General features: G+C 42.4%; 1 protein-coding gene across 1 annotated transcript in view; it reads left to right on the forward strand.

Annotated features, from left to right (window-relative positions):
• Nucleotides 1-15540, forward strand: part of LOC116693404 (beta-2-syntrophin-like) — a 24660-nt gene that overhangs the window by 7171 nt on the left and 1949 nt on the right. The window contains exons 2-6 of the mRNA XM_032522353.1: nt 8536-8755; nt 9384-9594; nt 11499-11641; nt 12839-13035; nt 15115-15305. Of these exons, the coding sequence (XP_032378244.1) occupies nt 8536-8755; nt 9384-9594; nt 11499-11641; nt 12839-13035; nt 15115-15305 (962 nt within the window). The remainder of the gene's footprint in view (nt 1-8535; nt 8756-9383; nt 9595-11498; nt 11642-12838; nt 13036-15114; nt 15306-15540) is intronic.

Consider the following 15540-nt stretch of genomic DNA (forward strand, 5'->3'; position numbering starts at 1 on the left):
CCCTTAACCAGCCTCTGTACTGTTATTGGCCCGTTGACTTTGTGCTTACAGTCTGTTAACCTGACATTTCCACATTTTCCCTCCACTCCCTTGGAGGAGCTGCAGCTCTCGACATGACCTGATTTATAATGATTTTCACCGCTTTTGATACTCCTGCCAGGTTGGAGGATGAGTCTTTTTATTTGTATAATTGACTCCCATGACTTTCCTGGCTTATTAAAGTCCACCACTGCAAAAAATAAATAAATAAAAACAATCTGTGTCCTCACAGCCAACACGATGGCTAGACATTTGTAATCTTTAACAGTCACTACAGTGGAGAATGATGAATGTGATTATTTTTGTCCATAATCTGCTTTATCCTTTGTAGAAAGTTGGCACACATATTCAAATACACGGGCCGTACACTGCATACATGCTCCTTAGAAAACTGACTTATGTAATTCCATAAATGTTATAGTGCGGTGTTGCAGATAAACATTGTTCATGCATTTACACTTCAACAGTATGATTTCCCAAAGGCTTCACACGCATGCACACACACACACGCACACACACACACACACACGCATACACGCATGCACACACGCATGCACGCACACACACGCACACACACACACACGCATGCACACATGCATGCACGCACACACACGCACACACACACACACGCATGCACACACGCATGCACGCACACACACACACACACACAGACACAGACAGACACACTCTGATCCAGGTTAAAGGACAACAAAGAGGGGGGGCAGGTGTGACCGGGTTTGGGGGTTGAAGGGAATACTGACTCCTGTTATGGTCTGTGTGAGAGATAGTTTGTGCATAATAATGTGTGTTTATCCATTATGGTATGTGATTATACTGCTATGCAGTAGGGGTGAAGAAAAAAATTAATTCACATATGTACTGTGAATTTTTTTCTGCCAATTTTGTTTTTGTTAAAGAAGGAAAAGTAAATCTCGATACTATCGAATCGCAACACTTCTAGAATCCCAAGACGTGAAAATTACGAAATACAAATAAAGTCAGCTCCCATGTATTGTGAAAGAATCGAATCATATGCATATTGTGCGGTCTTGTGTATAATATATATTTATATTGGCACAGGGAATGGTAGTCAGGAAGTGACTCATTTGGGGAGATCAAGGGCTGGCTTCCTGGTTCTTATCTGACTAAATCATTACACAGGTTTATATAAGTTTCTAAATTTTGCATTAAAAATGTAGACTGAACGAAATGGTGTCCTTGTGGACAATTTTGGATGAAATATTCAGTGTGTCGTATAATTTTGTGATAGCAATATGCAGTGTTTTGTAATGTAGTTGTCTTTGTTAGGCTAACCGGTATGTATTATAACACACATTAAATATCAACTAGTCTGGTTAGTCCACACAGCATTCTGGGATGGGAGAGAAATGGGTTCTGGTTTATGGCGCTGGACGGAGCCACGGTGCCTCTGCTAAATAGTCTCAGGAAGGAAGTTGCTCTGGTGGAACATGTGTACGTTCAGAAGTAGTTACAGAAAACTCAGATTGGACAGATAGTCTAGTTAGCTGTCTGGATTTACCCTGCAGAGACCTGAGGACCAGGTAACCATAGTCCTCAGATTGGACAGATAGTCTAGCTAGCTGTCTGGATTTACCCTGCAGAGATCTGAGGACCAGGTAACCATAGTCCTCAGAAATCAGCCGCAGGTTAGAGCGCCAACACAGAGACAGAGGACGGGAACGGAGCCATCTTGGAAATGCAACGTCGTTGTTATGGACTAAAGATCAACTTGTAAATAATGTATGTAGTGTGAATGTATCTGCGCATGTGTATACCAGAGGAGGGACCCCATGAGGATCTCAATCACATACACACACATGCACACACACACACACACACACACACACTGTTCTCATTAGGTTTCTGGCACAAAAGGACTTTGAGGGAGGGGGGAGGAAGAGAGGGAGAAAGAAAGAGGGAGCTGATAAGATTAAAGGATGAAGAACAGGAGAAAGAGGGGGACAGCAAGAGGGAGGTGAGAGACAGAGGACTTTAGATAGAGAAGGAGGAGGGAAGAGAAGGAAGGAGGGAGGAGAGTAAGAGAGGAATGAGAGAGAAGCGAGTGAGTAAAGAGTAGCACGCCAAACCACAGGGGAATTTCTGGACAGTTTTTGGGGAAAAATACAGAGGCTGGGGTCTGACTGCCTCACTGCTGCTCTGTAAGCTATTATTTTGGCCATCCCATAAGATGATTACTGTGTGTGCGTGTGTGTGCGTCTGTGTGTGTGTGTGTGTGTGTGTGTGTGTGTGGAAGGCGGTTTGAAGGCGGCCAGTTTTACGGGTAGCTTTTCGCCACAAATAACGCCACCACCACCAAAAATGTGTCTACTCAGACTCCTCTGCCTTTGCACTCCTCCTCTTCTACATGTTATCCTTTTTTCTTCTGTCCAGCCTCCTCCCTGTTTTCCTCTTTCTTTCCCTCTGTTGCGAGAGGCAGAGAGGTACAAAGGGAGGCAGATGAGCTGACCTCAAGGGATGTTGGTTGTCATCTCTGGGGAATCTCCCTTACACACATTAATGCAGATGCATACACAGATGCAACACACACACACACACACACACACACACACACACACACACACACACACACACACACACACACACACACACACACACACACACACACACACAAGCTAGTAGTCCTCTGTGTACAGGCCTAATTTGAAGCAGAAGTGGAACTGAGTGAAAGGCCTGACCGAACTAATGAGTTAATTTAACAGCACCAAATGAGAGCGACAGAGACAAATAGACATGTGATGCAAGCAGAGACTGTAAAAATGCAAGCACAAAGGACTAAATCTGTCTATAATGATGGAAAGGGGAAAAAGCATTGTATCTGAGACGGACTGTGAAGAAGAAGAGGAGTTATTATTTCTGGCAAGACAAACTGGGGAAATATGTAACGTGAAAAAGCCCCAAACTGCTGGTAGTTCATATATTCCCATAATTGTTTTCTAGGACAGTATGGCCAAAAAACTTAAATCTCGAGGTCACAATGTGGCAGGTAGAAACACCTGTAGTGCTGGTAGCACCTCAGCTGTTAAAAGAGGCTAATTCCCATGACCATGGGTTTAAATTCTGTGGCTACATCAAAGAATGCAACCACTCACAGCCCTTCATTTAGACCAACAGGAGCAGATGTACACTGGTCCACTCTGCCAACAAATTACACAACAGAGCATTCATAAGCCTCACAGCAAAGATTTCTGAACCAAGATTAAAGAAATGTCGGTTGTGAAGCTATCTGACAACAAAATAGTAATAATCTATTTATTATACAGGATTCCAGGTTAATACTCCATTGTCATCCATTCTTGTCATTACCTTTTGAGATGCCTTTTTAGTATAAGAAGTGCATAGAGGTTTAAACTTGGAGTTGTCCAACATATTGGCCATTTGGTTATATCTTACAGAATATAAAAGATCTTCTTCTTAAATGTAGTGCTACCAGTATGACTGAGTTTTATTGTTTCTAAAAAAAATATTTCCTCTGGCTACAATGCATCAGGTTGATGCCAACTTCTATCAGGGAGCAGGCTTGACTGCTTGTAATCAACCAATCAGACACGAGAAAAGCAGTTGGGTGACCTGTCCCCAGCCCAGAATAGCTCCAAAGCAACGTCAGACAATGCACTGATGCAATGCACAATCCTCACCAGGTGTAGTTTTTGCTTCCCCTTTATTTATCAGGGGGAAGTGCACTGAGAGAGCAATGCTCTCTTTTTCAGGACCGGCCTGACCATATTGACGCAGTTACACATTTACACCTGAACGCTGGTCTGGTCAGACGGCTACATCTCCACTAGTACACTTTGCTTTAAAAACAATCTTTGCTATCATTAAGCCTCACGTCCACACTACTCTGGTGTTTCCCAAACCCCATTAAACTGAGACCTTTGGTGTATAGGATAGAGTATGGATGTGTTTAGTCTGTGTCTCAGTTGATACTGAGTACCAATCTAATATCATAGCCAGACCTTCCCCCACAGAACTGCGGATCAGGGTCTGGCTAGTCCACATAGTATTCTGGGATGTGAGAAAAACTTGCTCTGGTTCATTGGCAGTTCTTTAAACCAATCACAATCGTTATGCGTAGCGCAAAGTGCCGGACAGAGCCATGGTGCCGCAACATGTGTACGTTCAGAAGTAGTTTAGTTGTCAACAGTATAGCGCCAACACAGAGACAGAGGACGGGGACGGACGTCCGACCTAAAATTAGGGACATCCGGCAGAATTACCACCGGCACCAGAGCAATCCCCGAAGTGGAACGTCGTGGATATAGACTAAACCCTTAGTAAAACATGAACATATACACAGAGAATAAATGTCACAGGACTGGAAAAACATAACTAAACTGCTTTTCTCAGGGCTTAATTACATGCTATTGGGTCGGTGCAAAGACTTACGTAATTGCCGATCCCGATACCAAACTTTTAAGAAGTATTGGAGGTATTTCTGATACTGGTAAACAATTCTAGTTGTTTCCATGGAAGATTTCACCCTATCATATTCAAAGAGCCACACTGGCCTGCCAACATACTACTGAAGCCAAAGATTCCCTCAGAGCGTTATCTAAATTCCAAAACTTTCTTTTAAAACTAAGCTACAAAACTACAGTAATACAATATGAGCGTATATGTAACTCTGTAGGGTCAACATGTTGCTCTGTGATGCAGAGACTTATTTGTCTAACTTTAATTTATGTGCCAACTTAAGGTTTTGGGCAATAGTATTCATATTCAACTTTGACATTTGCTATGATTGCTTATTTCTTCAATTAATATAGCGTGTTCTTAGTATTATTAATAGAAGGATTATAACTACCATTGCTAATACCTGTAGAACTGTTAAGAGATGACGATGATGAACACTGATAACTGTACAGTGATACTCAGTGAGCTCTTGGTGTAGTATTTGAAGATATAACCATAAACAACCACAGAGAGCTCCGGGTCTGCTCCGCGGACGGAAAATATCTCATCTGAACATCTCTGCAGCCAATCTGATTATTAGGCTGAAAGTAGGGCCTTGCAGCAGAGACATCCACTTCCATGTGACCCTCAGACATAAACATGGGCATTCAGGAATGCTCTCACACTCACTTACTCCAAACCACTTACATTTGCAGAAGTGATCCCAGACCTTGTTGGCATGGGCTCTGTGGTTATGAGGGACGGTCAAATAAGGCTTCAGTTTCTTGGCTTGATGCCTTAGCATTACTACCAGCTTACGTCCTTCAATCTGAGTCATACATAGTGCGTAATGGACACTCAAGCTGCAGGGACTCATGCATTGCGCAGCTCTCCCTGCTTCTCTGGCTCAGTATATCTTCTATGTATATCTTAAATTTAGAATCATAAATAAGCACATTGTTGTAGTCTTGTCTTTCTGTAGCTCTCATGCACACATACTCACACACACCTTCACAAGCCTAACATCTCAGTCTACATTCAAGAATGACCTCACCTCCTGAGAGTCTGGTCTCAGGTTTCATACAGAGCTCAAGGACCCAATGGCCCAACACACAGACATACCCAGGTCCCAGACACTGCGTTTTTTTCTCTTCCAAATATAATTTTGCTGTGTTACGGCAACAAATGAAACCAACATGCAACTTATATTGCAGCCGTTTTGCTTTCATGATATTAGAGCAGATTGTATTCTTCAACTATGGGGAAGTGAAAGTTTAGCAATACTTGTTCTGAATAACTTAGTTCAGTATCAACAACGTTTCATTTCTGGGATTGCTCCAATACTGCCTAAAATCCGCCGGATGTCCCTAATTTCGACCAGATGTCCTTCCCTGTCCTCTGTCTCTGTGTTGGCGTCCTAACCTCTGGTGGATTTCGGAGGACTATGGTTACCTGGTCCTCAGATCTCTGCAGGGTAAATCCAGACAGCTAGCTAGACTATCTGTCCAATCTAGGACTATGGTTCCTGGTCCTCAGTCTCTGCAGGGTAATCCAGACAGCTAGCTAGACTATCTGTCCAATCAGAGGACTATGGTTACCTGGTCCTCAGATCTCTGCAGGGTAAATCCAGACAGCTAGCTAGACTATCTGTCCAATCTGAGGACTATGGTTACCTGGTCCTCAGATCTCTGCAGGGTAAATCCAGACAGCTAGCTAGACTATCTGTCCAATCAGGCGATATGTTACCTGGTCCTCAGATCTCTGAGGGTAAATCCAGACGCTAGCTAGACTATCTGTCCAATCTGAGGACTATGTTCCTGGTCCTCAGATCTCTGCAGGGTAAATCCAGACGCTAGCTAGACTATCTGTCCAATCAGAGGAATGTGTTACCTGGTCCTCGATCTCGCAGGGTAAATCCAGACAGCTAGCTAGACTATCTGTCCAATCTGAGTTTTCTGTTGACGACTAAAACTACTTCTGGATGTACACATGTTCCACCAAAACTAGTTCCTTCCTGAGACTATTTAGCAGAGGCACCGGGGCTCAGTCTGGAGCTTAGCCCCGCCCATGATGATTGTGATAGGTTTAAAGAAATGTCGATAAACCAGAGTTTTTCTCCCATCTGGGAATGCTATGTGGACTAGCATGAGACTAGGGCTTGGTTGAAGCCAGTTTCTTTTGATATTTTTATATAGGTCTTAAATGTTATTTATAATGGTCTTAAATAGTCTTAAATTTGAGTTGAGCTGCAGGGACCCTGTAAACCACATCTCTTTGGATTTTGGATGATAAAACAAGACATTTTAGGACATCACCTTCAGCTTTAACAAATTGGGATGGACATTAGACAACACATGGACAACACTTTCTGACCTCTAATTTCATCAAATAATCATGATGATGTAATAGAGAATGTAAATAATTGGTACTTGCAGGCCTAATTTAAACTCACACTTATTGTGCATGTAAACACAAGTGAACATATATATGGTCATGCATTGGAGGAAACATAAAAATAGGCATGTGCAAAGGAGGATAAAAAGTGTGAGGGAAAGTGACGCCACGTGACATTGTGCCGGGGGGGCAGGAGGTGCACAAGGCAGCAAGACCAAGTTTGGAAAGTGAATTCATCTCATCGGAGCAAAAGCCATTGTTTGACAAACAGCGGACCTGCCAAGCTCACAGCTGGACGCCAAGTTAACTCTTATTTTTCTAAGATAATTTCACATAGAGGACCACTTTTAAGACACGCTGGAAGATAGCAGGAACTGTTTACATTCCAAGTTCTTGGCCAGAATATGATTGGTGTCCTTTCCATTTGAGTTATTTACCATATGAATAATTAGGTATGATTAAACTTTAAGTTAGACAAACACAGGACACCTACTGTATATTTTTCATGAATTTACTATCTGATTGTTGACAGAATCAAACCACAGCGTCCTCCAACTATGTTTAAAAAGTCTAACCCTAACAGGGCCCCAAAGTCTATGTAAAAGCAGATTGAATGCTCACTTCTTTCTTCTTTGAGAGAACTGAAGGAGTGTTTCCTTACAGCCTGGTTTATAGCTGGATGGTGTATCCCACAGATGGTCAAACTATCAACACACTATTTCCTCGAGATCTGTAGATATTCAACAGCTGTCCCCAGCAAACTGCTGTGTTTATTCTATTGGGACAAGAAGTAGAGTATCTGTGAATCTCACATATTTGTAAAAATATTTTTGCTTAATTTGGCCAATTAAGATTATTGTTGTACCTAGAACAACTTTAAAACCCAAATTTATTCTAAAATTTCCAATGATATAAAACAGAAACAGAAAAAATCTTCACATTTGATAATCTGGACCCAGAGAATGTTTGGTGTTTTCCTAACTACAACATTTAAATGGGGGCGCCCGGGTAGCCCTCCTTGTGGAGCAACCGCCCCATGTCCTTGCCACAGCGGCCGCGGGTGCAATTCTGGCCTGTGGCCCTTTTCTGCATGTCAGAATTTTTTTTAATTAGTAGCAAATTGTTTTTGATTAATTCTCAATCCATTGATTAATCGACTTTTTCCTGATTCCTTCCTGAACACTGATTCCTCTAGAAATATTACACCAGGGGCGCCTGGGTAGCTCACCTGGTAGAGCGTGCACCCCATGTGCAGAGGCTCAGTCTCTGTCGGAGCGTCCGCGGGTTTGGCTCCGACTTGGGGCCCTTTGCTGCATGTCTTTTCATGTCTTCAGCTGTCCTATAAAATAAAGGCCTAAAAATTCCACAAAAATAATCTTTTATAAAGAAAGAAATGTTACACCAAGTTGAGTTGAGCATATGGGTTTTTGACAGCCAGACTTTGTATTTTTAAGCTATTGTAATCAATATATTTGTAATAACAATAGTTTAAAGGACTTTGTGTAAAAGGAGTCACTCAAAGTGTAGAACCCACAGAATAGGATGGGGTAATCGTGGACAATGTAATGGTATAACTATATAACCTGGGCACAACTCAGCATGCCACCTCGGCCTGTGTTGGATGTCCATCTGTTGATACACTATATCCTCTTCTGTGTTCCTCCACAGTGAAATACATCCGTGAGGTTTCTCCGCTCTTTAAGAAGCCATGCCTGGTGGCCGACCTACCGTGGGACGGCGTCCGCCCCCAGTCGCCCAGCTACAGCGGCAGCGAGGACTCCGGCTCGCCCAAACACAGCAGTTCCTCCTCCTCCAAAGACAGAAAAGTCATAAGCCTGAAGATGTGCTTCATCAGCAGGAACCTCACCATGCCAGATCTGGAGAACAGGTACGATGGGCAACTCATCAAAGGGCTGCAACTAACGATTCATCTGCTCATTTTCTCGATTAAATAATTATTAAAAACTGCAAGCTATAGCTTTAACCAGTGTCTGTTTGTTTGGTATCAAAATGTTCAGAACCAACTCAGCTTTCCATATAGTGACGCCCATATTTTTCTAGAGAAGTGTGTAAAGAAATAATTTGGCGCTAAAGCTAAAACGTGGATGTTGTCTTTTTGAAGTTCCTCAAATCTCTTTTGAAAATAAACCTTAACTTATGAGGTGTTGTACGAGTTGTTTTGGTGCTTGAAATGACTTTACCAAAGTTTAAGGTTATATATGATTCAAATAGTAAATAAATGTCCTGGACGCGCCGGTGCGTCTTTCATCCTCTAGACTATGGATTAGGCCATAATTTGGCTTTTTGTTAAACACTTTAAGTTCCATGGAGAAAGAATTCCATAAGTGTCCACCTTTTACTGACCAAAGTTGGTTGTGCACATTGGGACTCATTTCTGGTTAGCTACTCCTCATGTTGTGGTCCGGCCATTATTTCTATGTGTTATGAGTTTTGACACCACGACCGTGGCCAACCCGTTTAAACACTTAAAAAGACGTTTGCTTTGTCCCGTTCAGACTGTTGGAGCTCCACTCCCCAGACGGCCAGCACACCGTGGTGCTGCGTTGTAAAGACGGCCCCAGCGCCAACTCCTGGTTCACCGCCGTCCACACCAACATTGCTGCTCTGCTGCCACACACCCTGGCTCACGTAAACGCTTACCTGGGGGCCTCGTCTTCGGCCTCCACACACCCCCATCTCAATCACATTGGCTGGTTGGCTGAACAGGTACATTCAGATTTGTTCAGTTTAACAGGTTTTACATGCTGCGTGTGTCTATTATACCATGGTCTGGGGGAATACTCTGTCCATTTAAAGAGATATAGGACACCTTCTAACAAGTTCTGGTCCAAGGTTGTTGTTTTTTCCTCAAAACTGACAGTTTTGCAAGCCGAGGGATGTTCCAAAGTGTTGCCGATTATCCAGACAAGGCTTTCACCAGCCAACAGCTGGTTGGTGCTCAGGCCATAAAAAAGTTTTCTTTAATCAGGGTACCATGACATTTGTTCAATTTTAGCATTAAATACATATTAAGGCAATATTATATATTCTGGGCTACTTAGCCCATAACGTATAATAGAATAGACAGAATAGAATCACACTATACTATTTTTTATCAGCACATGCTTTGATAGTAGTGTGGGAATACGGTGCATTTTCAGGTTAGATAAATGTAAAGTTGAAACCCATATTGCTCTCAAAAGGAAATAGTATCAGTGTTTTCCCCATTTAGCTTGCTACAGTACCGATTTCATTACTCCTAAATCCCTGCACATACACAGACCTCAAACATATAAGCGTGCATTTCTGCTCTGCTGCAGCACACAGGAAGAGTGTGTTTTCTTAAATTAGCTTTAGTCCTAACGTTCAACATGTCCATTGAAGAGTGAACCAGGGCTACTCTCAGTCCTCCTACTCTGAATCATATCTTTATTACTCTGATAAAGTGATAACGTGTTCATTCAAGGCCATGTTGAATGACTGGATGCCTGGTGGTGTTTATCTGGACCGGGCTCAGACAGGAAACACAAATGCAAGTTTCCATTGCATTACACTATTTCCTGTAGAGCCCACCTACTCGCACACACAAACACGCTGTGTGTTTTATTGTCAGTGCTTTTCACTGTAACTCCACCAACACTCCAGTCCGTCAGCCATAACACACACACACACACACACACACACACACACACACACTCTCACTCTCACTCTCACTCTCACACACACTGCCCTATTTTACCACAATGCTATCAAAATTGAGGCCAGACTGTCAGACTCCATCATTGTCCACGTACCGTGTAGTAGTTTGCACCACAGTAAACTACATCACTATACCTGTACCTGTCAGACCAAGTATTTACACCTGTACCTGTCCAAGTACTTTACTATAACTGTACTCTGTGTTAGTTTAAACTAGGGGTAATATTGTAATATCAATAGAGTGTAATGTTGTACACATTAAGTGAATAAGTTGATTTATACATAATCAGTGAACGATGGAACTGTTTAATTTATTTGGACAGAAACAGGCTTACCTATTGTATAATAACAACAACAATATTAAGGCTGCTTTGACCAAATTTGCTCAAAATTGAAATCACAATTATTTAACAGGGTTACTCATTAACATTTATTGAATATTAAAAACAGATCAACTGTGAAAATAGCTTGAACTGAAATTTCACTTAATACTTTATTCGTTTTCGTTTAAGAGTTTACTTGCAAAAGTAATGTGCAAAATAATTGTTAGTCTCGATTACATTGTTTTTGTAACCAGTAGGAGCGAAAATAAAAAATAATTTGATCAAAATTCAATTAGTCACACAGCCCTAAACAACACAGCCTCTCCACAGGCTTAGAGAAAGCCTCTTTAATGCGAGGTGACTAGTGGTTGCACCAGCTGGATATATTCCTGCCTTTAGCAATACACCTAGTCTGGGAATGCTGTGTAGACTCGTCAGACCCTCCTCTTCGGCGCTGTGGAGGAGGGTCTGGCAATGCGAGACAACAGTAAACCTACTGGTAGATTAACTGTAAATTACTGAAGGAAACGTGAAGTAAAACATTTAGATTTTTTGTCATTTGGAGACTTTTGGTTGTGTTGATGTATCAGTTTAAGTGTCCTCGTTCAGGTCCAGCTGGAAGGTGGACGGCAGCAGTACAAGCCCGTAGTCATGGCGATGACGGAGAAGGACATCCTGCTGTTTGAATCAGTGCCGTGGAGCAGAGAGTCCTGGTCCATGCCTCTGCTCACACATCCACTGCTAGCCACAAGGTAAAGACCACACTCAGCAGCCACTGGTGGAATGGAACTAAGTACATGTACTCCAGTACTGTACTAAAGTACAAATGTCGAGGTACTTGTACTTTACTTGAGTCTTTTCCTTTAATGTCACTTTCTACTTCTACTCTGCTACATTTCAAAGAGAAATATTCTACTTTTTACTCCACTACATTCATCTGACAGCTTTAGTTACTAGTTACTTTAGTTACTAGTTACTTTATCTAGCAACACTACATTCATCTGACAGCTTTAGTTACTAGTGACTTTAGTTACTAGTTACTTTATCTAGCAACACTACATTCATCTGACAGCTTTAGTTACTAGTTACTTTAGTTACTAGTTACTTTATCTAGCAACACTCCATTCATCTGACAGCTTTAGTTACTAGTTACTTTAGTTACTCCACTACATTTATCTGACAGCTTTAGTTACTAGTTACTTTAGTTAACTTTAGAAGTTTTAGCAGGCTTTCACTTCAGCACTTTAACCCACTGTCAACATATGTTCAGCAAATACATTTAATGGTTAGTAACTGGAAGTTTCCACTGCTCACATTAAAATCAAAGTGAAGATGTGCTAGGTCAGTGGTAATGTTAGAAGAAGGGTTTATTCAGCTGGGACCCCCCACCAAGACCCAGTTCTTTTATTTAGGAAATTACACTGATCAGATCAGTCACTTCAGAGACTGTGGGGTATGTCCCAGGTCCTTACATGTCATCCATGTTTTCTCGCCTTGCTTCCCCTCCCGGCGTCTTAGTCCGTCCTCCAGTGAAGCATGGGAGAGGTGTGAGGAAATCGTGCAAGGAGAGAGGAAACACGGGAATGTGTTTTTTACAGGGATGAGACCTTCTTTCCTCTGAAGCATCACATGAATTTGTCAGCTGTATGGGCGGAGTTAGCCACGGCTCTCTGCTTTCTGGAAGGCTGCTTTAGTGTATCCTCGATCATAGCTCCTCAGAGATCTCTCCTCCATCCTCCATCCTCCATCCTTGCTCTTCTTGCGAGGTGCGAGGAGATATTAAATTAGAGACTTGGGATCCACCCTTGGAGGACCCGTTGCCAAAGTAAATAAACAGCTTAAGAGGAGCTAAACAATTTCAGAAAGAAGTCTTTGCCAATGCAGATTATCTTTGCGAGTGGTCTTTGAGAATGTTAAATGTCTCTGTATTTTCACGTCTCTCCCTTCAGACTCGTTCATTCTGGCAGCACCCGGGGTTCTCCAGCCCAGGGTTCAGACCTGGTGTTTGCCACTCGGACGGGCACAGGGCGGGGAATTGAATCCCACATCTTCCGAGTGGAGACCCACTGGGATCTGTCTTCATGGACGCGAGCCCTCGTGCAGGGGGCACACACTGCCGCTGAGCTCATCAAAGAAGTCTCTATTGGTGAGTGTGTGTCTGTGCAACAGGTAATCAGTCTGTAATAAGAGTTTAAAATCTGTACCAAAACTTCCTGTAGACATTGGTCCTCCCAAGTCCTCTCATGGCCCAAACAAGCTTCTAGGCAAACATGTGCAGTGTTACAACCCACTGTACTTTCACCCCACACATACATACATACACACATACATACATACATACATACAAACATACATACACACATTACATCCACACATAACACATACATACACACATACACACATACATACATACACACATACTTACATACATACATACATACATACATACATACATAACACCACACACCACACACATACATACATACATCCATACATACATACTACGAATACCTCCCACTATATTAGATGACTTAAGTACTGGACACGAAGGGTTAATATTGCTATTCTTTGTTGTGTTGTGTGTGTGGTGGTGTGTGTGTGTGTGTGGTGTGTGTGTGTGTGGTGTGGTGTGTGTGTGGGTGTGTGTGGCTTCTGTTTATGCATCTGCATTATTGTGTGTAAATTACGCTTCAGAAGAAGCGTAATCTCCACAGACATTTGTTTCCAGCCAAAACGCTCTGTGAACACCACTGTACACTACCTGCCCAGCACCAAAATCTACCTAAACAGGAGCCAGAATGATAAAGGAAATTCATGCTCTGACATATAAAAAGATATGTATTGTTACAATTATTGTTATTAAGTTTAAATCTGATCAGCCTTCTGAAGGTCCTCCCAAGTGATGATTATTTGGTGCAATACAATTCAACACCAGGATACCACAGAGTGGATTGAGCACCTCGGGGATGAATTGCTTGTGTGCACGTTTGGATGAATGCATGTGTGTTTCCAACACAGTGTGTGTGCTTTGTACAGTACACACAGGTTAGCAGCAGGTAGCAGGCCTTTAACCTTTGTGCATGAAATCAGATTGGTAACAAGTGAATGTTCTAGAGAGAATATTTGTTCACAACCTAAACCCCATATAATGCTTTCTTCTCCCAGGTACACACAGATACATTACTTGTATGTATATAGACCTTTAAATGTAGTACTTTGGCAAATGTGTCCGGAAGCTTCTGACAGCAACTGGCTCACTGGCCGTGTGCAGCAGCTCACAGAGAGCAGCTCTGTGTAGGAAAAGCAGAAGTGCGAGCCAGCAGAGGGGAATGTTTCCACTTTGTGCAGAACAATAGTTGGCGGCCGGAACAGGACTGGAAAGCCTCAGCAGTTCCTTTTTTCTTCTTCCTGCCCTTCTGCAGTTGTGCAGGATCGTTCAAGCCAGTCAAGTTCCAGTAATACACATGGGAATGCTTTCAGATCGAATTACATCGCAGTTTAGGCTGCACCAGGCAGGAGTTTTACATAATATATCCTGATTTTATTTATCCAATATTTTATTTTTCATTATTCTACTGTTCTGATTTATCTTAATCCTTACTAGCTTACTTTTATATGTAAATAGCTTACTTTTCTTTAATAACTTCATCCACCTCTATTGTTTCCTGGTTGGGTTAGTTTGGGTTTTGCTTGTTTTACGCTGGAAGCGTTTCTTCACCTCGTGCTTTAATTGCCTTGTGTGTGTGTGTGTGTGTGCGTGTGCGTGTGCGTGTGCGTGTGTGTGCGTGTGTGTGCGTGCATGGCCTGGAGGGGGGCGGGGGGAATTGCCTCTTTTCTTATAATGTTAAGCACTTTGTGATGCAGGACCTAATGAAAAGGGCTATCCAAATAAAGTATCATTGATTGATTTATTGATTAATTGATGTATCAGATATTCTTGTCTTTGGGCTGCAGATGAACTTTGAGGGAGCTATTATTCAGGCAACAGTGCATCATCAATCATAGCTGAGAAGCAAGTTAACAACAGCTCTCAGATGTTGAGAGGAAGACACACGTCAACACATGGTATGACGTCAGGGTTATTTAAGTTTGTCTTTTGCCGTTATGTATACGTGCAGTACACACATTACTCACCCTCCGCACACGCTCCCCCACTGGGGCATTACTCACCCGTGCTCACCCGCACACCTGCTGTTCTGAAGCTGGTTTCCTCTCTGTCGTCCAGGTTGCACGTTGAACAGACAGGATGTTCGGCTGACGCTGCACTATGAGAAGGGCTTCACTGTGACGAGGGAGCCGGCAGATCCAGCCGGGGGCGCCGTGCTGTACCGATACCCCTACGAGAAGCTCAAAATGTCAGCCGATGATGGAATACGCAACCTCTACCTTGACTTTGGAGGTCCGGAGGGAGAAATGGTAAGTTAAGACAATGGAATCTAAGAAATACTGTTATATTTGATATGCTGTCACATTAATTTATGAAGCATTTCATACTACTGCCAGAGAGCAGTTGGATTAATTTGCTATGTGACGCAAAGTCATTATAACTCTCCATTACCCATTTATCAATTAATTATTTTGATAAATGGTTTAGTCTAAAAAATAATACTTTGAACATCTTTAATGTGAGACAGGTGCGTCGAGGGGGGGG

This window comes from Etheostoma spectabile, chromosome 8, assembly GCF_008692095.1.
Source record: "Etheostoma spectabile isolate EspeVRDwgs_2016 chromosome 8, UIUC_Espe_1.0, whole genome shotgun sequence".
In the NCBI taxonomy this organism is placed as follows: domain Eukaryota; kingdom Metazoa; phylum Chordata; class Actinopteri; order Perciformes; family Percidae; genus Etheostoma; species Etheostoma spectabile.